Genomic DNA, 22,387 nt, shown 5'->3' with positions numbered 1-22,387 from the left:
TCCGGTTACCTCCCACAAGTCCCGAAAACGTCCTTGTTCGGTGAATTGGACATTCTGAATTCTCCCTCTGTGTACCCGAACAGGAGCCGGAATGTGGCGACTAGGGGCTTTTCACAGTAACTTCATTGCAGTGTTAATGTAAGCCTACTTGTGACACTAATAAGGATTATATTATTGAAAGAAGGAAAGGTATGGAGACAGAGTGAGAGATTTAGGGAGGGAATTCCATAACTTAGGACCTTGGCAACCGAAGCCAGATTTGGAGACGTTTAAGAGATCTCAGGCTGGAGGAGGTTACAGCGATCGAAAAGGATGAGGCTGTAGAGAGATTTGAAAGCAAGGACGAGGCTTTTAGGATCAGGGCTGAACTAGGTCACATGGGTGATAGGTGAGCACGCAGTTTCCTGCCTTTGTAAGTCCCAGTTTCAATTTTATGTGAGGATTTTATCCTGTTTTTGACCACGTTTGTTATATCATTGTAAACCCAACTGCTAGTATGCTCCAAGAACTTGGTAAATTATGTTTATATAAAAAGGGCAAATAATTATAAGGACAGTGAAGGAACGTTGATGTCATCCAAGTCAGGATGGTGAGTGACTTTGACGGCAACTTCCAGGCGACGGTGTTCCCATGTGTCTGCTGATCTGGGGCGAGATTCTTCGACCCCCCCGCCGGGTCGGAGAATCGCCGGGGGCAGGCGTGAATCCCGCCCCCGCCGGTTGCCGAATTCTCCGGCACTGGATATTCGGCGGGGGCAGGAATCGCGCCGGTTGGCGGCCCCCCCCCCACCCCGCGATTCTCCAGCCCGGCGGGGGGGTCGAAGAATCTCCATTCCTGCTGCTCCTCAATGGGATTTCCCATTGAAGCCGCCCCACGGGAAACCCGCGGACGGGACTGCGCCACCAGCGGGAAAAGAGAATCCCGACGACCAGAGAATTCCGGACCACATCTACAGTGGTGTAAAATTTTGGTTTCATTTAAAAAAGGATATACATTAGATATAGTTCAGAGATGGTTCACGCGATTGATTCCTGGGATGACAGGGTGAAGAGGAATGGTTAGACAGGCTGGACCTGTATCCACTGGAGTTTAGAAGAATGGGAGGAGACCTTATTCAAACATACGAGATCCTGAAGGGACTTGGCAGGATGGATGTTGAGTGGGCGTTTCCCTTTGTGGGAGAGACCAGAACCATAAGGCACCGTTTAAAAATAGGGGTTCTCCACTTAAGGCAGAGATGAGGAGAAATCTTTTCTCTCAGAGGATCGTGAATCTTTGGCACTCTCTTCCCCAGGGAGTGGTGGAAGCAGAGTTATTGAATAGTTTTACTGCATGGGTAGATTGATTACTGACTAACAAGCGAGTCAAAAGGTATGAGGCACACGTAGGATGGTGGTGTTGAGGTTATCAAATCAGCCATGATCATATTGAATAGCAGAGAAGGCTCGAGGGGCCGAGTGGCCTACTCCTGCTCCTAGTTTGTATCTTCATATGCAAAATCATCTCCAAAATTCTTTCCTTCTAATCTAATGGGTAAATGCTCTTCCTAGTTTGGTACTGAGCATGGAGATCAGGAAGATCTCAACATCCATGACCTGACTGGGCGGCACGGTAGCACAGTGGTAAGCACAGTTGCTTCACAGCTCCAGAGTCCCAGGTTCGATTCCCTGCTTGGGTCGCTGTCTGTGCGGAGTCTGCATGTTCTCCCCGTGTCTGCGTGGGTTTCCTCCGGGTGCTCCGGTTTCCTTCCACAGTCCAAAGATGTGCAGGTTAGGTGGATTGGCCAAGCTAAAATTGCCCTTAGTGTCCAAAAAAGGTTAGTTGGGGTGATAGAGATAGGGTGAAGGGGTGGGGATAGAGTGGAAGTGTGGGGATAGGGTGGAGGTGTGGGCTTGGGTAGGGTGCTCTTTCCAAGGGCCGTTGCAGACTCTATGGGCCGAATGGCCTCCTTGCGCACTGTAAATTCAATGATTCTATGACTGGAGCTGACAAATTTCAGCCAGTACACAATAGTCAACCTCACCACCTGCAAGTAATGATTACCTACTCTGCGCAAAATGTTCAAATATGTTTCCTCTCCTGGAGGAGAGTTTCTCGGGCAGAGGCAGTGTGCTAAAGGCTGAATTAAACTGTGCCAGCAAAAATGCTTTTCATTGGTAGTATGCAACTTGGGTGTGAAGTTTGTTGAATTTTACTCAGTAGCAAATTGTAATGTACATGCCATTTTACTACAATGAACGTCGAACACGTTCACGCCTGTAGTGTGTGAATATGCCATGATGTATTCTGCATTCAGGAATATTGGGCTAGTAACAGTGCATATGTTTCTTTACACTACACCCATTCCAACGATTTCCTCGGAAGAAACATTAATACTCTATTGAGTGATACACCAGTTTGAAAATAATCTCTTGCATCTGTCTGTAGCTAATTAACAAAGTTGAATATTGCTGAAGAGAGACTTTTTTGCCGAAGTTTTTTGTATTATACTCCGCAACAGTCCGCAGGAATACCAATGTCGGGGGCGGCATGTGGCGCAGTGGTTAGCACTGGGACTACGGCACTAAGGACCTGGGTTCGAATCCCGGCACTGGATCACTGTCTGTGTGGAGTTTGCACATGCTCCCCTTGTCTGTGTGGATGTCACTCCCACAACCCAAAGATGCACAGGTTAGGTGGATTGGCCATGCTAAATTGCCCCTTAATTGGAAACAAAATAAATAATTGGGTACTCTAGATTTCTAAAAAAAGAATACCAATGTCAGGGGAAACAACAGATCGATACTATAAGAGAACGGAGTACTGACTGGTTGGCCACACACACACGCACACGATGAACTTGTCCAACAAGTTGTCCAAACACTGGAGAAAAGGTCAGCAAAGAAAAAATCATCTTAATCTGCTTTGAAGATCTGATTCTGCTCCCCAGAGTCTTTGCTACCTCGTACACCAAATGCATTAGTTGCTTGTTTACATACTTCCCGCACAAATAAAATATTTGGCAGCAAATACCATAACTTCAAAGTCAAATACATTCCATTTGCCTGAATGACCGCTTCGTTTGGTACTCAACAGCCTGATATTTGTCTCGAACTTAGAATTTATTCAGATGTCTTTTTCGGTCTGCTCAGTGACTGTTCCTGGCTCACCCTGCATTAACCTAATAATCATTTATTGCTTGTGGGGTTTGATCTGCTAGGATTTTGTTACATTACAATCAACAGGGGTAATGACGCAATGCCACAACACTGCTAATTTAGTTGTATATGAGTATGTACTTGAGCTTGCTATTTGTTATTAATTGTTACTTACATTACATAGTGCAAAATGGAAATGGAAATGTTGGAAATAGGTCAGTCCGCATTTGGAAAAAGAAAAAAATGAGTCATGACATTTTTAGTATTCGCTCTTTATCTATTTTTAAAAATAAATTTAGAGTTCCCAATTTTTTTTCCAATTAAAGGGCAATTTAGATTTTCCAGTAGCATTGCCGGGAGAGTAACAGGGTTTGCACTGGGTGCCAAACAGAGAGTGACATTCCTGGGACTGCTACAGCTGACATAATCTGATTCTTTCGCATATTTAAATCAGCATTTAAATATGCTGGGTCAGTTTAAAAGGGAAATACCCCGGCTTCTGGTAGCCCCCCCCAACGACCGGCACAGCGTGAGGCCAGCGGGAATCGCGTCTGGTCTCCACCACCAGAGACCAGATGTGATGACCACACCGGGGGGGGGGGGCTCGGAAGATATTGGAGCCCCCAGGTAGTTGGGGACATGGCAGGGCAGTGCAATGGACATACCAAGTTGGCGTTGCCAAGGGTCAGGGCCTGTAAGGGGGAGCATGCGGGGGGGGGGGGGGGGGGGGGGGGGGGGGGGGGGATATTTGGCCACACCACAGTGGAGTATTTATTGATCACTTAATGGGAGGGGTGGAGGGGAACCTGATGCTGGCGGGAAGGGTTTTGTAGGTCTGAAGGGAGACTCATTGGGAGGGCCCCGATCCTTGTGGGGGGAAAGGTAGTGGTGGAAGCAGTGAGAGGGGGGGTTGATGCCGGTAAGGATGGTTAGGGGGAGGGGGGCCTTCTTTATTGCCACTTTGAGATCAGACTCTGAAGCCGGGCTTTCCGGTGTATTTAGGCCCCGCCTCTCTGTGCTGATGAACCCCCCCACCACCACCAAAAAGAAATTTCTATGTGTGGGTGGATTGCGATCTGGATCGTGCCCAACTACGCAGCGGGGATCGCACCTCCTTTCCCACCGGTGACCACCTCCGTGATTCTCCGACCTCGTTTGCCCCGCCACCAGCGAGAATGGGGAATTTGGCACTCAGCCGAAACTTCATTCACTGCAGCGGGCCCAGAGGATCACAGTCGCAGAGGCGAGGTTGGAGAATCCCGGCCCACCCGTAGAACTTCCTTCGGAGAGTTCCGCCCAGTGTGTATTAACAGGAAACACAATTTTGTTCCGATATCATAGCATATGCAAGAAATTTCAGTCAAACTCCCAAATGAAGCGGATTATAATGTGAACCCTTCCATTCAGAACGGAAGTGTAACCATTTACATCCGGGTACATAGGTAGCTCAGAGTCTCTGAGCAAGAGTTTCATTTCAAACAATTGCACCTCACAGTGTTTATATTTAAATTAAAACAGCAGTAAAAAAAATAGCTGTGTAACACGTTAAATGTTCCTTTGGGCAATCCCCTGATTAAAGAATATAACCATGGTCCCAAAGTGCCTGTGCTCATTTCATGCTATGTTAATCAAACACAAAAATACTCGGCGGTAAAAAAAAAAATCATCGCTAACCCATCACTGGTATACAATCAAATAAGAAACCGTGAATCTGTTCAAATTACTCTCACTCCAGTTAAATTGAGAAGGGCCGTCAATGTGCTGCCAGTCCCTGCCACGCGCTTTGATTACTTGTCAGACAAGCAGATGGAGAGTTTAAAGGCCACGAGCCATATTGTGACAGAAAAGATTCCCTTCTTTGTTTGGCACACTCTTAGGTCTCTGCAAGTGGGGGAAAGGAATGCCTTCTGTTTTAACTACGATCAACAGTTTTGTTGCTTCTGTACTAAAAGCAAGTTACGTCATGTCTACGCTTAAGTCTTCTGAATTAGTGAAACATTTCAGAAAACTACAAAATGATTACATTACCACTTACTGTGTTTGTGTGTAAATATAGCTCACACCATTTGTCAATCATGTCCCAAATGACTGTATTGAAAGTGAGATGCTTCTTTGTTAAATGTTAGAATGTGAACAGTACACTTTCTATTCTGTTTTACGTTGAAAATGAAATGAAAAAATGAAATGAAAATCGCTTATTGTCACAAGTAGGCTTCAAATGAAGTTACTGTGAAAAGCCCCTAGTTGCCACATTCCGGCACCTGTTCCGGGAGGCTGTTACGGGCATTGAACCGTGCTGCTGGCCTGCCTTGGTCTGCTTTCAAAGCCAGTGATTTAGCCCTGTGCTAAACAGCCCCTTGGATCACTATAATCATCAGCTGTGTCACGCTGTATGATTTTCATGTTTGCTTTTAGGCCATAATTTTCCTACGGTGTTTAATCTGCAGGAATTGTTGCTTTCATTCATTAAAATCTTGAGAATAACTCATTTAAAAAATATTTTCAAGTTGAATTCTTAAGAGATAGTAGCATGATAATGTTTGTTCCAGCAGATAGAGCTTATCCGCCTGACAAACTCTCTTTCGACAAGAAGTCAGTTCTCAACTTGCCTGGAAGGTACATAATTGAGTTAATGATTTAAGTGATCAGCGGTTTGCAGTCTCCTTGTAATTTTCTAATTGGACGGGCTGAATGGGAAGCATGCTATGAATGCTTCGTCAGCACGAGATCCGCGTTCTGTTGCTCAACAATGGTTTGAAATCCAGCTGCTGACAAACATAAAGAAGGTAGCCACATTTGGGTACGAAATGGAATATATCAGATTAACCTATGCTTGGGAAGACGGTGTATTCAGCAATGCTTTTGATAAACATCCCACAAACTAATCTATCCTGGTGTAACACAATGAATTTGACTTTTTAATACCAGATTGCTACTTGTGTAAGATGATTCGATCAAAAATACGCAATATTTCTAAGTACAAAAATTATCTTCAAGTCTCAAGTGCGTTTGTCAATGGACTTTGAGGGTATCATCATTAATGTTACACAGATGGAAATCTTAATCTAACAAATGCTGATATGCAAACAGACATTATTTCCAGGACAATTTAATTTTAATCATTTGCTACAATATTTTAAAAATACTTCTGTTGCAGATGCTCCAAGCACTAAATAGCCACTTTTCATTACTCATTTCTAATGTGAATACATTCATATAAATGTAGTGAGCCGAACTGCACAAAGGACAGGATAATACAATTTGTGAATCCTGGCAGGAATAGATTTTAAATGATTATCATGACTCATAACCAACTAAGATAATGAGAAATCGTGACACTATATTACGTGAACAACACGCTGTTTCTTGTAGGCATGGAGGACAATTTTTCTTTTTTAAAATCACAACTGCTTGTTAAAAATGTTTCCCTGGGCTTGCGGATGAAGGTGTACGAATGTATATTCGTGTTTTGTGGTTAATTTTTCCACGTTTAATTTCAATGACAATCAAATCAGCCAAATGATCACCACCCCTCCCCCACAATGATTTAGTAAACAGATTAATGAGGTATGACGGGTAATAATTACGCTAATGCAATACCCCTGGCATATTGTTCTCTTGCAGTCTGGTATGCATTAAATCTTTAAAGCAAGGTGTCAGAGATGCATTGTTGAAGACTAGACTAATGATCCTAGCCGTGACAGCTGTCCGTTTCCCAGTTTGCATTTAGTGACTCAGCCTGTCGCCCCTAAGAAGCAGCTTTCAGTCTGCCGACATTCTGCTCTCCGTGCTCCCATCATTAGTCCTGACAGTAAATCTCTCTGCTGTCTTGAACCAGAGCTTGTTGCCATTCATGACCAACCAAAGGACCAGTAAGGCACCATATGGAACGACTCCCTTACCTCCACTCACATCTGTGCAGTATTCATGCTGCACCATTCTGCTCGCTCCCATATGTTCGTCCTTGTGTTTGGCTGTTGGCCGGACTGTTCACCAAATTGCCTTTTCTCTGCCCAAGTGGCGAGGCAGCAAGCGTTACCCTCACCCTGACTTAAGCCCAATCAATCACAGCAATTTGTTTAGTCCTTGCCTAAGGACATCACGCCTGAATGCCAACGCCTGATTATCATCTTGTGCATGACCTCATGTCCTTTTTAGGTCCTTCTATTGAAGTATTCATTTCACTGGACCACCTAGATGCTGACTTGTATTGTAAATTACCTCTCGCTGCATCACAAAGCAACGTCTGGTAACAATGCACGAAGCCATTTCATTCAGCTGTTCTAAGAACTCTGTAATCCATGCTTAGTGTTCACCTCCATGGCAATCTCTTCGAAACAGTGTCAATTTTGCCCTGCTGTTGTTTACGCCACATTCCACAATAAAAACATTCCTGCAGAGAATATGCTAACTAAAACACATCAATGTGTTTTATTGTAGATCAAAACCGGTAACAATGATTTGTCTTGTTATCTTCATTTTGTTGATCGCTGACTGGTCACTATCTTGTTTAATTTTGCATCATTTCAGTTTTTGTAATTGCCCCAAATCTAACCACAGGCATTGTAAGATACGATTCTTAATATTTAAAGAAATGCCTATCATCAGTCAGACAGTTAAAGTGAGGTTTTTACGGGAAATATTTTAAATCATAAAATCGTACAATAATTACAAATGTGAAAGTTAATTTGGCTTATTTTAGTTTGTGCATCCAGAATGGTTCTGAATGTCGCTCATTGCAACATCCAATTGGTTTTTACTTCCATTACTCTCTTTAGAGGCTGATCACTTTTGTGTGACGAGCTTTGTGATAAAATTTGCCTTTTATGGAATTAAATGAAAATCGCTTATTGTCACAAGTAGGCTTCAAATGAAGTTACTGTGAAAAGCCCCTAGTCGCCACATTCCGGCGCCTGTTCGGGGAGGCTGGTACGGGAATTGAACCGTGCTGCTGGCCAGCCTTGGCCTGCTTTAAAAGCCAGCGATTTAGCCCAGTGTGCTAAACCAGCCCCAGTTTGAAGCTGTTCTTTTCTTCTAATCAAATTTAAAGCTTGAGTTAAAGGTTTATCCGTACAGTTTACTGTCTCATATCTCTCAAAGGGATCACTTCTCGGACATCTTCCGACAAAGAAAGGTCCATGGTTGGAATTCTCCGACCGCTGGCATTCTCGTTTCCCGCTGGCAGCTCACCCCCGCCTGCGGATTTGCCGACGGTGTGAGGTGGCTTCGATGGGAAATCCCATTGACAAGTGGTGGGAAGAGAGAATCCCACCGCCAGCGAATGGCGCGCCGTCGAGAAACACCCGGCTGGGAGATGGGAGAATCCAGCCCAATATCTCTCAAAACACAATGGGCTGGATTCTCCCATTCAGAGATTAAGTGCTGATGTCGGGACTGAATCGATGGTGTTCTACGGCCACGGAAGCAGTGCCAGACCTGGAGCAATTCAGGATCCGTCAATGGGCTAGCCGCACCGGTGCCACGTGGAACTAGAGCAATTCCAATGAAAAACAGTGTCCGATTTGGCGGGGTCAGGATTGGCACACGAGAGGCTGACAAGCTGGAGCTGCATATCAGCACTCCACTCTCCACACACACACACATATTCATTACAGCCAGCAAAATGGCAGCCCGGCACCCAGGTATGGAGCTCGAGACCCTGCTGGACGCCATGGGGTAGAGGAGGGGCACCCTGTTCCCCGGGGTGGGAAGGAGGCTGCCACCCACTGCCGTACACTGGGCCTGGGCGTACATGCCAGAGGTCGTGAGCGCTATTGGCCCCACCGCCAGGACCGGCCAGCAATGCCGGAAAAAGCTGCACAGGGCAGCCAGGGTTAGTAGCCGGCATCATTCTCCTGGCACCAACCTCTTGTCCCATACACCCACCCCCCAAGAGCAACCGAACCCCACCCGCCGGCAAGTCTGCTCGCATCCCACCCTGCAGCACATGCCAACACCCATACCACCCGGCATGGCCTTGTGCACTGTTCATAAAGGCCACCGCAGGAAGAGTGAGAAGACAGGAAGGGACTGCTGGACCTACGGCCCCTCACCGCCGTGGAGCGGCGGGCACTGGACCTGGCCAGCGGGCTCGGGAAGACGGCCGTCACCGAGGTGGAGGTTGGCATCGGAGAACAATGTGGCCCCCTTGAGTTGCAGTGTCCCTATCGCACATGTTGCACAACCCCCACACCAACCTCACCACGACACCTTTCCCAAACCACCCCCACCCGCAACCCAACCATGTGCCATGTCTTGTCTTGCAGGATCACTTGGTGGCGAGGCTGACCCTTCTGGTGTCCCCCACCCCCAGCCACAACCCCAGGACATGTCCAGCAAGGAGGCAGGAACAGACAGCGACGCGAGCCCCAATTATCAACCTGTGATACCCTGGAACACCAGCCTGGGGACGACACTGATGTTCCATCAGAACTGTCGCCAACACCCTCGACTATCCCAGAGACACTCACTACGGTTGGGCTCGTTAGTGAAGAGGCTCCTGGGGCACTATCTGGTGCGCACCACCCACTTGCAGCGGTACATCGGGTCTCGGGTTTCTGGAAACAGCGGTCCCATTGATGCTGGAGATGCAGATGCAGAGCCAATGGACAGCAGGGAACAGACACGGAAGAGTGTCAGGAACTACCGAGTGTGCCAGGATGAAGGTGTCATGCACACTGGGCAGGTATTGGGCGCAAACGTGCATGATGTGAATCGCGTGGTCACACACCAGCTGCACGTTCATGGAGTGGAACCTCTTTAGGTTTGTGAAGACCACCCCCTCATGTGCCGGTGCTCATTGGGGAACATGCACCCCGAGGATCACTCCCTGAACCTGCGAGATCCTGGTGATGACGGCGATCCTGCTGCCTGGGCATCCTGGTGGGCTCGCTCAACATTGAAGCTGATATATTGTGCTGAGCGGGCACACAGGGCCTCCATGTCGGCACAAATGCACCTATGCATTGAGGTCTGTGAGATCCCAGAAAGGTACCCAATCGCAGCCTGGAAGGACCAAGTGGCAAAAATGTTCAGGGCGACAGTTACCTTGACGGCCACCGGGAGCGGGTGTTCTCCCCCATACCCCCACGGTTCCAGGTGCAGCTTAATCATGCAGATATGCCTTATGGTCCCCCTGCTCAGCTGCCGTCTTAGAGAGCATGCCCAGTCCAGCAGGTCCTTGAATTACAGGCACTGCCGATACACATGAGGCCTAATGTGACGCCCCCTTCCCACTTCCACTTCAGCCTGTTGGCCAGATCTCCATCCTCACAGGCTGGCTACTGTTCCTCTGGGCCAAGTTTTGCTGCTGCAGGGTGATACCAGAGCAGCTCGTGCTTGTCCAGCCTCAGTGCATCCTCCAGCGTTGCTGCCGCTATGCTGATTGCCATCATTCCTGGTTGGATTCTGAAATCCATTGGCTACAACCACCATTTGCCAGCAATAGTTTGCGACTTTTGGCAAGTTTAACAGTACCAAGGCTAAGTAAGTCATGGTTTATCTGTCTCTTAACATTGTGGGAATCTCATTTTACCAGAGGTTGAACTGTACGCACCATATCATCACCGTGGCAGGCTGGACAGTTGATGGTGTGGGGTTCACCTCCAGACCCCTCAGAATCTTGCCATCAATTATGTGGCTCGTGTAAGGTGGATAACTCGCCACTGACCTGGGTGTGCAACCACAGTAACATTTAGGAAACTGATGCCACCTAGGATAACACAGTCCCCTTGACTGCATCTCTGCCATTGGGTTCAATGCTCACTTCATCCATCACCAGAGCATTGTGGCTACAGCATGTATTATCTACAGGATGTACTGTGATAATTCACCAAGCTTATTTTCACCCCATAGACCCACAATCTCAAAGTTTGTGAAAGACAAGTGCATGGGGACTGCCATCGCAGGTTTTCCACCCCCCCCCCAATCCCAAAGTCTTACACCAGCTGGATTTGGGCATGTATCAGTGTTCCTTCATCATCGCTAGGAACGATCCTAGAATTCCCTGCCTAACACCACTGTGGAAGAACCACAAAGAGTATATGGGTTCAATGGGTTCTGTTACCGCCTCCTCAGAACAGCTAAGGATGGTCTTAAGTGCGCCATGTCAGCATTATCCAAATCCCAAAACAGCTCGAGGAAACATGAATGTCATATTGGCATTGGCATTGGCATTGGCACCAACGACATAGGTAGGAAAGGGGACAAGGATGTCAGGCAGGCTTTCAGGGAGCTAGGATGGAAGCTCAGAACGAGAACAAACAGAGTTGTTATCTCTGGGTTGTTGCCCGTGCCACGTGATAGTGAGATGAGGAATAGGGAGAGAGAGCATTTAAACACGTGGCTACTGGGATGGTGCAGGCGGGAGGGTTTCAGATTTTTGGATAACTGGGGCTCTTTCTGGGGAAGGTGGGACCTCTACAGACAGGATGGTCTACATCTGAACCTGAGGGGCACAAATATCCTGGGGGGGAGATTTGTTCGTGCTCTTTGGGGGGGTTTAAACTAATGCAGCAGGGGCATGGGAACCTGGATTGTAGTTTTAGGGTAAGGGAGAATGAGAGTATAGAGGTCAGGAGCACAGATTTGACGTCGCAGGAGGGGGCCAGCGTTCAGGTAGGTGGTTTGAAGTGTGTCTACTTCAATGCCAGGAGTATACGAAACAAGGTAGGGGAACTGGCAGCGTGGGTTGGTACCTGGGACTTCGATGTTGTGGCCATTTCGGAGACATGGATAGAGCAGGGACAGGAATGGATGTTGCAGGTTCCGGGGTTTAGGTGTTTTAGTAAGCTCAGAGAAGGAGGCAAAAGAGGGGGAGGTGTGGCGCTGCTAGTCAAGAGCAGTATTACGGTGGCGGAGAGGATGCTAGATGGGGACTCTTCTTCCGAGGTAGTATGGGCTGAAGTTAGAAACAGGAAAGGAGAGGTCACCCTGTTGGGAGTTTTTTATAGGCCTCCTAATAGTTCTAGGGATGTAGAGGAAAGGATGGCGAAGATGATTCTGGATATGAGCGAAAGTAACAGGGTAGTTATTATGGGAGACTTTAACTTTCCAAATATTGACTGGAAAAGATATAGTTCGAGTACAATAGATGGGTCGTTTTTTGTACAGTGTGTGCAGGAGGGTTTCCTGAAACAATATGTTGACAGGCCAACAAGAGGCGAGGCCACGTTGGATTTGGTTTTAGGTAATGAACCAGGCCAGGTGTTGGATTTGGAGGTAGGAGAGCACTTTGGGGACAGTGACCACAATTCGGTGACGTTTACGTTAATGATGGAAAGGGATAAGTATACACCGCAGGGCAAGAGTTATAGCTGGGGGAAGGGCAATTATGATGCCATTAGACGTGACTTGGGGGGGATAAGGTGGAGAAGTAGGCTGCAAGTGTTGGGCACACTGGATAAGTGGGGCTTGTTCAACGATCAGCTACTGCGTGTTCTTGATAAGTATGTACCGGTCAGACAGGGAGGAAGGCGTCGAGCGAGGGAACCGTGGTTTACCAAGGAAGTGGAATCTCTTGTTAAGAGGAAGAAGAAGGCCTATGTGAAAATGAAGTGTGAAGTTTCGGTTGGGGCGATGGATAGTTACAAGGTAGCGAGGAAGGATCTAAAGAGAGAGCTAAGACGAGCAAGGAGGGGACATGAGAAGTATTTGGCAGGAAGGATCAAGGAAAACCCAAAAGCTTTCTATAGGTATGTCAGGAATAAGCGAATGACTAGGGAAAGAGTAGGACCAGTCAAGGACAGGGATGGGAAATTGTGTGTGGAGTCTGAAGAGATAGGCGAGATACTAAATGAATATTTTTTCGTCAGTATTCACTCAGGAAAAAGATAATGTTGTGGAGGAGAATGCTGAGCCCCAGGCTAATAGAATAGATGGCATTGAGGTACGTAGGGAAGAGGTGTTGGCAATTCTGGACAGGCTGAAAATAGATAAGTCCCCGGGACCTGATGGGATTTATCCTAGGATTCTATGGGAGGCCAGGGAAGAGATTGCTGGACCTTTGGCTTTGATTTTTATGTCATCATTGGCTACAGGAATAGTGCCAGAGGACTGGAGGACAGCAAATGTGGTCCCTTTGTTCAAAAAGGGGAGCAGAGACAACCCCGGCAACTATAGACCGGTGAGCCTCACGTCTGTAGTGGGTAAAGTCTTGGAGGGGATTATAAGGGACAAGATTTATAATCATTTAGATAGGGATAATATGATCAGGGATAGTCAGCATGGCTTTGTGAAGGGTAGGTCATGCCTCACAAACCTTATTGAGTTCTTTGAGAAGGTGACTGAACAGGTAGACGAGGGTAGAACAGTTGATGTGGTGTATATGGATTTCAGCAAAGCGTTTGATAAGGTTCCCCACGGTAGGCTATTGCAAAAAATACGGAGGCTGGGGATTGAGGGTGATTTAGAGATGTGGATCAGAAATTGGCTAGCTGAAAGAAGACAGAGGGTGGTGGTTGATGGGAAATGTTCAGAATGGAGTACAGTCACAAGTGGAGTACCACAAGGATCTGTTCTGGGGCCGTTGCTGTTTGTCATTTTTATCAATGACCTAGAGGAAGGCGCAGAAGGGTGGGTGAGTAAATTTGCAGACGATACTAAAGTCGGTGGTGTTGTCGATAGTGTGGAAGGATGTAGCAGGTTACAGAGGGATATAGATAAGCTGCAGAGCTGGGCTGAGAGGTGGCAAATGGAGTTTAATGTAGAGAAGTGTGAGGTGATTCACTTTGGAAGGAATAACAGGAATGCGGAATATTTGGCTAATGGTAAAGTTCTTGAAAGTGTGGATGAGCAGAGGGATCTAGGTGTCCATGTACATAGATCCCTGAAAGTTGCCACCCAGGTTGATAGGGTTGTGAAGAAGGCCTATGGAGTGTTGGCCTTTATTGGTAGAGGGATTGAGTTCCGGAGTCGGGAGGTCATGTTGCAGCTGTACAGAACTCTGGTCCGGCCGCATTTCGAGTATTGCGTACAGTTCTGGTCACCGCATTATAGGAAGGACGTGGAGGCTGTGGAGCGGATGCAGAGGATATTTACAAGGATGTTGCCTGGTATGGAGGGAAAATCTTATGAGGAAAGGCTGACGGACTTGAGGTTGTTTTCGTTGGAGAGAAGAAGGTTAAGAGGAGACTTAATAGAGGCATACAAAATGATCAGGGGGTTGGATAGGGTGGACAGTGAGAGCCTTCTCCCGCGGATGGATATGGCTGGCACGAGGGGACATAACTTTAAACTGAGGGGTAATAGATATAGGACAGAGGTCAGAGGTAGGTTCTTTACGCAAAGAGTAGTGAGGCCGTGGAATGCCCTACCTGCTACAGTAGTGAACTCGCCAACATTGAGGGCATTTAAAAGTTTATTGGATAAACATATGGATGATAATGGCATAGTGTAGGTTAGATGGCTTTTGTTTCGGTGCAACATCGTGGGCCGAAGGGCCTGTACTGCGCTGTATTGTTCTATGTTCTATGTTCTATATCCTGCCCCGTATCTACCAGCCACTCCAAGAACTGAAAAGATTGCTAGTTCAAGCCACGCGAGCTTTATTGTTAACAACAGCTGAGATCAGTCTTTGTAGCCGATCGATTCGAAAGTGCAGCTGATAAGGCTGACGACACCTGCAATTTTATTGAAACTGCACAACGGTTTTTATCATTCAATCGGTGACAAATAAAGACTCCCCAAATGAACAAAAAAAAAACGAACTTGTTTTTCCAGCTTGCTGGACCTGGTTTTAAAATACTAATCATGCCGCTAGCATTTGTTCACAGATTGAAAACACATGTGAGCTGCTAATGCTGTGGTCACACATCCTGCTAGCACGACAATTGTTTCAGAAGTCTTTTTCCTTGCCGGAATACTGCTGGAAACATTTCTTTGAAACTTGCCGCCAACAAAACAGAGAAGTTGTCTCTTTTTTCTTGCGCTGTTCCCCCTGGAGCGGCTCACCGGGGACGTGCGAGAATAATTTGACAATTAATCATTGCTTACTTTCAATGTGGTGTTAAAATACTGGCAGGACCACATCATACACTCAGGGTGTCATGATTGCTCCATCACTTGTTTCGTGGACGAAAATGGGTCCGTTACCAATCTTTTGAGGATTTATATTTTGAATCACCGACATCATGTATTATTTCAAACACATGTCGTGATCCCGATTACTTGCTTCCCACTCTGTATAAATATTGGTTGACTGCCATGGCGCTGTTTTGAAGAAAATCAAAGCATATACATAATCGTGCAGCTGGGAGATTTTTTTCTTAAACCAACAGATATTCACTTTTTTTTTGCAGCTGTTTTTATTTTATGCATGCTACACTATTCTTTGACCGTCTAAGAGTGTTTTGGTTTAATTTAAACCATTTCCCCCTTCAATGCTGGTCTTGTGAATCTTTAAGGAGGTTTGGCCCAAACAGAATCTCTAATGTATTCATTATGAGAACTTGGCAAAAGGAAGACGTGGGCTTGTTAACTCGAATTTGTGTGAGAGACAGGATGTACGTTGCAGAATACAGCTGGACGATACCGCCTATTCAGAAAGCTCAATAGGGCTATACTTGTAAGAGGAAGGAACAGGCCCATACATTATGTAACAGCTGACTGAAATTGGAAACCAATTTCTTCCAAAGTGAGTGACGCCTTCCTCGTAAGGCGTGCTATGTGTCTAATCATTAGCAATGCACTGATTTTAGCTTCCTTGATTAACATTCACTGTCAAATTAGAAGATCTGTGCTGCATATAATTATAACAACTGAATCTATTAACCAGCAGTGTGCAGTTACTCCCGACATAATGCACAACTAATTGGCCATTTGAGGATTTGACCAATAACGCATATGGGAAACGTGTTGGTTTTAACTGTTGGCTCAGTTGGTAGCACTTTTGCATTGGAGTCAGAAGGTAATGCGCTCCAGTCCTACTCCTGGGCATGAGCATAATAATCTCGACTGAAACTCCAGTGCAGAGCTGAGGGAGTGTTGCACTGTGGAACTGTGGAAGGTTCCACCTTTCAGATGAGCTGATTAACTGAAACCTTTTTAAATGTAAAAGATCGCAGGGCACCATTGTGATAAAGAGCAGGGGAGAGTTGGATTTCTTGATCGTCCTTCTAAAAGACTTCTGACCTGACCCATCACGACTCAGCCCACTGGTTTGGGACGTTAGACATTCAGGACAGACGTACACGTACAACTTGCCAGAAAAATCACAGCAGTGCTGCAATGGGACCACTGCTGTAGCAGCTAGAGGTACGAAGCAGCATTAAAGTGCCCTGAAGACTAGATCAACTGATTGACTGAGTGCTGTAGCCAAGGCTGGTCCCTCAGTAGGCAAGCTATCAGAAGGTGAAATGATCTATTCTAAGACCTCGCTCTCAATTTGCCCTTTGTAGGCTCATTCTCACCACAGACTGGCCCCACTGCCATGGTTCATCCAGTAGATTTGGGGATGAGTGTAGAAAAGAGAGATGGGAGGGAAATGGGCTGCAAATCCAGGCACTGCCCATGGGTTTTGGGTTGGGCAGGAAAGGATCAGCTATTAGAACCGGCAGCAAATGCAGACTGGGGCCAAAATAATTCTCATCATTCCTTCCATTCTCCGACCTGATTTTAAAAAGATGGTGGATCTAAGTCCACTCAATAGGGTCTTTTAAAGAACTTTGCTAAAATAGTAATGCCAAATGAATAAGTCATATGTTGATGGTGCATGTTACACAACACATATAAGATAAGGAAGCAGCGAGTAGTTGGAGGGCAGTAGCAAGTGGAATGCCACAGCGATCAGTGTTGGGACTACAGCGCTTCATAATAATAGATTAATGATTTTGAGGAAGGAAAAGAGTGTACTGTGGCCAAATCCGTGGATGATACAAAGGCGGGAGGGAGACAGAATGCAAGGAGGATATAAATATGTACAGAGAGATAGTACCAGGTTAAGTGAGCGGGCAGAAAATTGTCAAATGGAATTCAATGTGGGAAAATGTGAGATTGTTTATTTTGGAAAAAAGAACGAGGAGGCAGATTATTATTTAAATAGAGAGAGACTGCAGAAAGCTGTAACACAAAGGAAGTTGGGGGTCCTTGTTCACAAAGCCCAGAAAGCTAGCACACAGGTCCAAAAGGTAATAGGAAAGGTAAATGGAACGCTGCTTTTTATTTCAAGGGGGGCTGGAGTATAAAAGGAAAGACATGTCGCTGGTACTGTACAAGATACTAGTGAGGCCACATTTAGAATACTGGGTCTAGTTTTGGTCCCCTTATTTAAGGAAAGATATATTATCATTGGAGGCAGTACAGAGGTTTACCAGGATGATCCCGGGTATGGAGGGACTGCCATACGAGGAAAGATTAAACAGGTTGGGTCTGTACTCCTTGGAGCTCAGAAGAATGAGAGGTGATATGATTGAAACATATAAGATTCTTAGGGGGTTAGACAGGTTAAGCATTGGAGGATGTTTCCACTTCTGGGAGAGGGTAGGAGCAGAGGGCAGAATAAGGAGGTGCGCATTGGATTTGAGAAAGAATTTCTTCTCTCGAAGAGGGGTGAATCATTGGAATTCATTACCCCAGGGAGTTGTGGCGGCTGAGTCCTTGAACATCTCCAAGGCCACGATCAATAGCTTTTTAATCAGAAGGGGAACTAAGGGTTACGGAGAGAAGGCAGGAAGTGTTAGATCAGCCATGATCGTATTAAATGGCGGAGCTGGCTGGAAGGGCTGAGTGGCCCACTCCTGCCCCTATTTCTTATTGTCCTATAATATAAATTATCAGGAAGTTGAACTGTTTCAGTAGCTTTGCCAATGAAAACCAATCTAGTTGCCAGAACTGATTAGTTGGTAACACATAGTTGGTAACACATATTACAAGCATTGTCCACATCTGGAAACACCGTTCAACATTTAGGGAACAAATGGACAATTCCAAAGTGAAACTCCATGCACTGAATATTATTGATAACTTCTGACCCGCATGCTATCTCATAAAACAAAATATTTGCAAAACTACAGTTCTCAAAAGCATCATCAAGTCAGGTTTTACTGCCTTGTGGTAGTTATTATTTGTAGTTATTTGCAGATCTTGCTACTGAATCATAGATTTTGGACTATTTCGGAAATTATATGTACTGCGTAGGTGTGTCACACACATACATGTCCACCTGCATGAACCCATGCACACTCACGCGTCCACACACTCACGCGCCCACATGAACATAAACAAATACACACAACTGTGAGCGTACATACACACACTTGGAAAAGATACATGTAATTGAACTTTCATAAATACAAACAATATATTGTGTTATTATTAAGTTGGTTTTATAAGTTGCAAGTGTCATGTTAGGTACACTGGTCTAACACTGGCTGCAACTGGATGCAGCTTAGATCAGAAAGATATCCAGACCTTGAAGTTAGTTCAATTAGGTTTGCTGAACTAATAGCACAGTTCCCTATGAGTTCGACTCTCCGCTAACTTAAGTGTGGTTACTCTGTCTGACTGAACCAGACTAGCTCTTAGCCACGTGGTGGAGGTGTGAGATTGTAACAACATCCTTGACTGACTCCCAGATGTTCATCAGTGGAAAGAGGCGGAGTGTGAGTGCCTCGTGTCTTTTATAGTCAGATCCCACCCCCGAGTGTCCTGCCTGCTCATTGGTCATGTCCTGTTCTCTGTGTCCATTAGCTGCTTGTCTGTATATTATTGTGTGTGTCTGCATATCATGATAACAAGTTTATAAGTTAGTCTCAGATCCTTGGGGCAATATCTTAATGCCACAACTGACATTGATGTGAGCTACTTAGGCCCACGCCACCACCCTATGCCCATAACCCCACCTAACATTTTGGACACTAAGGAGCAATTTAGCAAGGCCAAACCACCTAACCTGCACATCTTTGAGTAAAGCTATTTAAAACTAAATCACCTTTGCCATAGATTGTTAATTTACTATTAAAAAAATTATTTAATAATAATAATTTATTAATAATCTTTATTAATATCACAGGTAGGCTTATATTAACACAGCAGTGATGTCACTGTGAAAATCCCCTAGTCGCCACATTCCGGCGCCTGTTCGGGTACACTGAGGGAGAATTCAGAATGTCCAATTCACCTAACAAGCAAGTCTTTCGAGACTTTGTGGGAGGAAACCGGAGCACCTGGAAGAAACCCACGCAGACATGGGGAATGTGTAGACTCCACACAGGCAGTGACCCAAGCCGGGAATCGAACCCGGGTCCCTGCCACAGTGAATCAACAGTGCTAACCACTGTGCTATCATGCCGCCCAAATTAAAAAATTATACCATTCTTGAAGTTTTAATTATTTAATTTGTCTGTATATTTATATCTATATATGATATACAAAATATGTGTGTGCACATATGTATATATAGAGGCTGGGATTCTCCGTCGCGAGTCCGCCCCGTTACCGCTGCGAGCAAGGTCAGAGAATTTGGCATGCCATTCCCTGGGGGCGGAATTCTCTCTTCCCGCCGCTTGTCAATGGCATTTCCCGTTGAAGCCGCCGGGAAACCAGTGGGCGGAGTTATGCTTCCGGCAGGACCAGAGAATCCCGGCACCAGCGAAGGGCCGGAGAATTCCAGCCTAATGTACATGTTCAGAAATTAAGGATGCAAAATTGGCATCGTACTTTTCGTAATTTGATTGGAATTGATTCTGCCAAGATTTCTAAATATAGTAATCAGGAGGTGAACTAGCATGCCATTCTGTGCCGGAAAGATGCTTAGATAGGTTTATGGCTGATCTTACCTTGTCCCCAGGCTGTGGCCTCATCAGAGACACTTGGTCATAGCCTCTGCGAAAAAGAGCCCATAAGGCATCCAATTTTCCCTGGATAAATTATCACAACAATATTAGGAACAAGATTTATTTGTTGCTGCTTAGCAAAAAACTATACTATTGAACTTCAGAAACGATAAATATTAGCTCCACAACCTAGTCCATATACATGGCACTGGTTATCATTACATTGAGCTCTATATAGTTGCAATAATGACTTTGTGACTGGCAGATCAGGGGTTTCATGTGCACCGCAGGATCAACATGTCATATTGTGGTCAAACAGAAGTGAAAACACGCTACAAAAATTTAGTGATTTTGAATCTTACTCAAAAGTAAAAATACCCACAAATTCTTTATAGAATTTGTTTCATGTTCCATGTTGGCTACTTTAATATTGCTACAGATTGGTAACCAAGTTAGAAATTCTGACTGTAAAAATTCTTAATGAATTGTTCTTGTTGAATCATTTGTATTATCTGTGGGCTCAATTGCATCTCACCAGCTTTTTACGTATGTTCAAGATTCTCTGTGCCACAGCAACTATTCCTTAGTGGTGACCCTGCCAAACAGTAATTGACAGCCCAAAGTTTTCAGCAACCACGACCACCTCCCATGGCACCACTTTGCACCATTACACTTTGCTATGCATTGCACGTTCACTCAAAAGTCATCGACTGACTGACGTGCAAAATACTGATACTGAGTCACAGGGCGGGCCATTTTGAGACTAAGTGCCGTGGCGGGGGAGGGAATGTGGAGTGTTTCCCACTGCGGCGGCTGGCTGGAAAACACGCCAACCCTGACCTCATTTATTATCCACCCGGGTGTTTTACGCTGCATTCAGTGGTGGGGCAGGTCTGGGTGGCACGTGGACTGCCGTTGTAGCTAGGTGCCCTCTTGAAAAGGTGCCCAATGTCACTAACCCACTCTTGAAGAAAAGAAGGACCACCTGCGAATGAAGATGGATCTCCAAGAACGTTCTGAGGCTGGATTACGGATCCCCTCCAGGATACCAAATCTGGAAGGTCCACTGGCAGATGCACCTGCTCCCCCCGCCTCGCCTCTTTCTCCCCCACCCCTCTGCTGTGGGATTCCAGAGTCAAGGGTTAGCTCCATCTTGAACTCCGGAGGCAGCCCCAGGCACTGTTCAATTGAGTCCCGACATCTGCACGTCGCAATGTTCCGCTTGTGTTTCCCGCCTTTATTAGGGAGAATCTGGTGTGGGGTTGGGGGCCTTCATCTGAATCCCATTGTTGGAATGAAAAAGAGGTTCATGCCGGGTTCATTTCCAACCCGCCATGGCGGGCACCAACGGCCGATACAGCTGTGAGTTCATGCTGGCGTGTAACCAATTTCTGAGCCTCCTGCCATATTCTCCCACCGCGCTCAGCCTCAAACCCGCTGGCATGGACTTGGGAGGAATCCACTCATAATTTCAAAAAAAGAATATTCCAGTTTGTGACATGCCCATACTATTTGGGTGATTATGTGACACAAAGTTATTCGATGGTTCATTTAAACTCCTTTTATGATCAGTCAGACCATAAAAAATAAACAGAACAAGAAATAAATTACCTTAACTGGGGTGTACCATTTTCTCTGGTCTGGCGGTGGCCTTCGGGGTTTGTAGGGGCGAGGATCCAGCGGTTCAAACTCTTGATCTGGCATCTTGACCACGGCATTTTTGGGTTTTTCCAATTTTGCACCTTCTTCAGTCGAACCTTTGCCACCCCAGCGTACCTGACCACAAACAAATTAATTCAAGAAGTTGAAATACTGTAGTAAATATAAGCTTTGGAATTCTTGTAAAAAAAAAAGATGGCAATATTTAGGTGCCACAATTCCTTTCTTTTAAAAAGTGGGAATAGCTGTTTTGCTCAGCAGCTATTAACTCACTCATGAAATCTCAGCAACAAGCAACTTTGAAACAGGTTCTGAGAATGCAATTTTAATAGGGTAATTAATAGCAGAGGGAGGCAAACACCCTCCCATTTGTTTTGTTTAAAAATAGGTGTCTATTCACTTAGAAGCTTCACAAAACACAAAGGTGCCATAAAGATTACATGAAATGCTGACGATACGTGCCCTAAAAGTTCAAAGAGAAACGTATGGTGGGATTTTGCACCCGGGTTCGCCAAGCGCACAAATAGCCACGCGGGTGCAAAATTCCCTCAAGATTCGGGAAATTAGATTCTTGTCAGTTTATTTTTATTTATTTCTTTTTAAAAAAAATTTTATTTTAATTTTTTATTTTTAAAAAGAGTACCCAATTCATTTTTTAAAATTACGGGACAATTCAGCGTGGCCATTCCACCTAGCCTGCACATCTTTTGGGTTGTGGGGCCAAAACCCACGCAAACACGGGGAGAATGTGCAAGCTCCACACGGACAGTGGCCCAGAGCCAGGATCGAACCTGGGACCTCGGCGCCGTGAGGCAGCAGCAG

The 22,387-nt window shown here is 45.7% G+C and overlaps 1 protein-coding gene across 3 annotated transcripts in view; it reads right to left on the bottom strand.

The window, feature by feature from the left end:
• antxr1d (ANTXR cell adhesion molecule 1d) overlaps positions 1 to 22,387 on the bottom strand; it is a 204,037-nt gene that overhangs the window by 101,063 nt on the left and 80,587 nt on the right. For 2 of the 3 annotated variants that reach the window (XM_072491758.1, XM_072491756.1), the window contains exons 16-17: positions 21,518 to 21,682; positions 19,910 to 19,990 (exon numbers count right to left, since the gene is read on the bottom strand). In XM_072491758.1, the coding sequence (XP_072347859.1) occupies positions 19,910 to 19,990; positions 21,518 to 21,682 (246 nt within the window). Of the gene's footprint in view, positions 1 to 15,172; positions 15,345 to 19,909; positions 19,991 to 21,517; positions 21,683 to 22,387 lie in introns of those variants that run through there. The other variant, XM_072491757.1, reaches the window with a different exon arrangement.

Source organism: Scyliorhinus torazame, chromosome 28 (genome assembly GCF_047496885.1).
Source record: "Scyliorhinus torazame isolate Kashiwa2021f chromosome 28, sScyTor2.1, whole genome shotgun sequence".
Taxonomy (NCBI): domain Eukaryota; kingdom Metazoa; phylum Chordata; class Chondrichthyes; order Carcharhiniformes; family Scyliorhinidae; genus Scyliorhinus; species Scyliorhinus torazame.
Note: the sequence above shows the minus strand (reverse complement) of the source record. Positions and strands in the feature narration are given on the sequence as shown.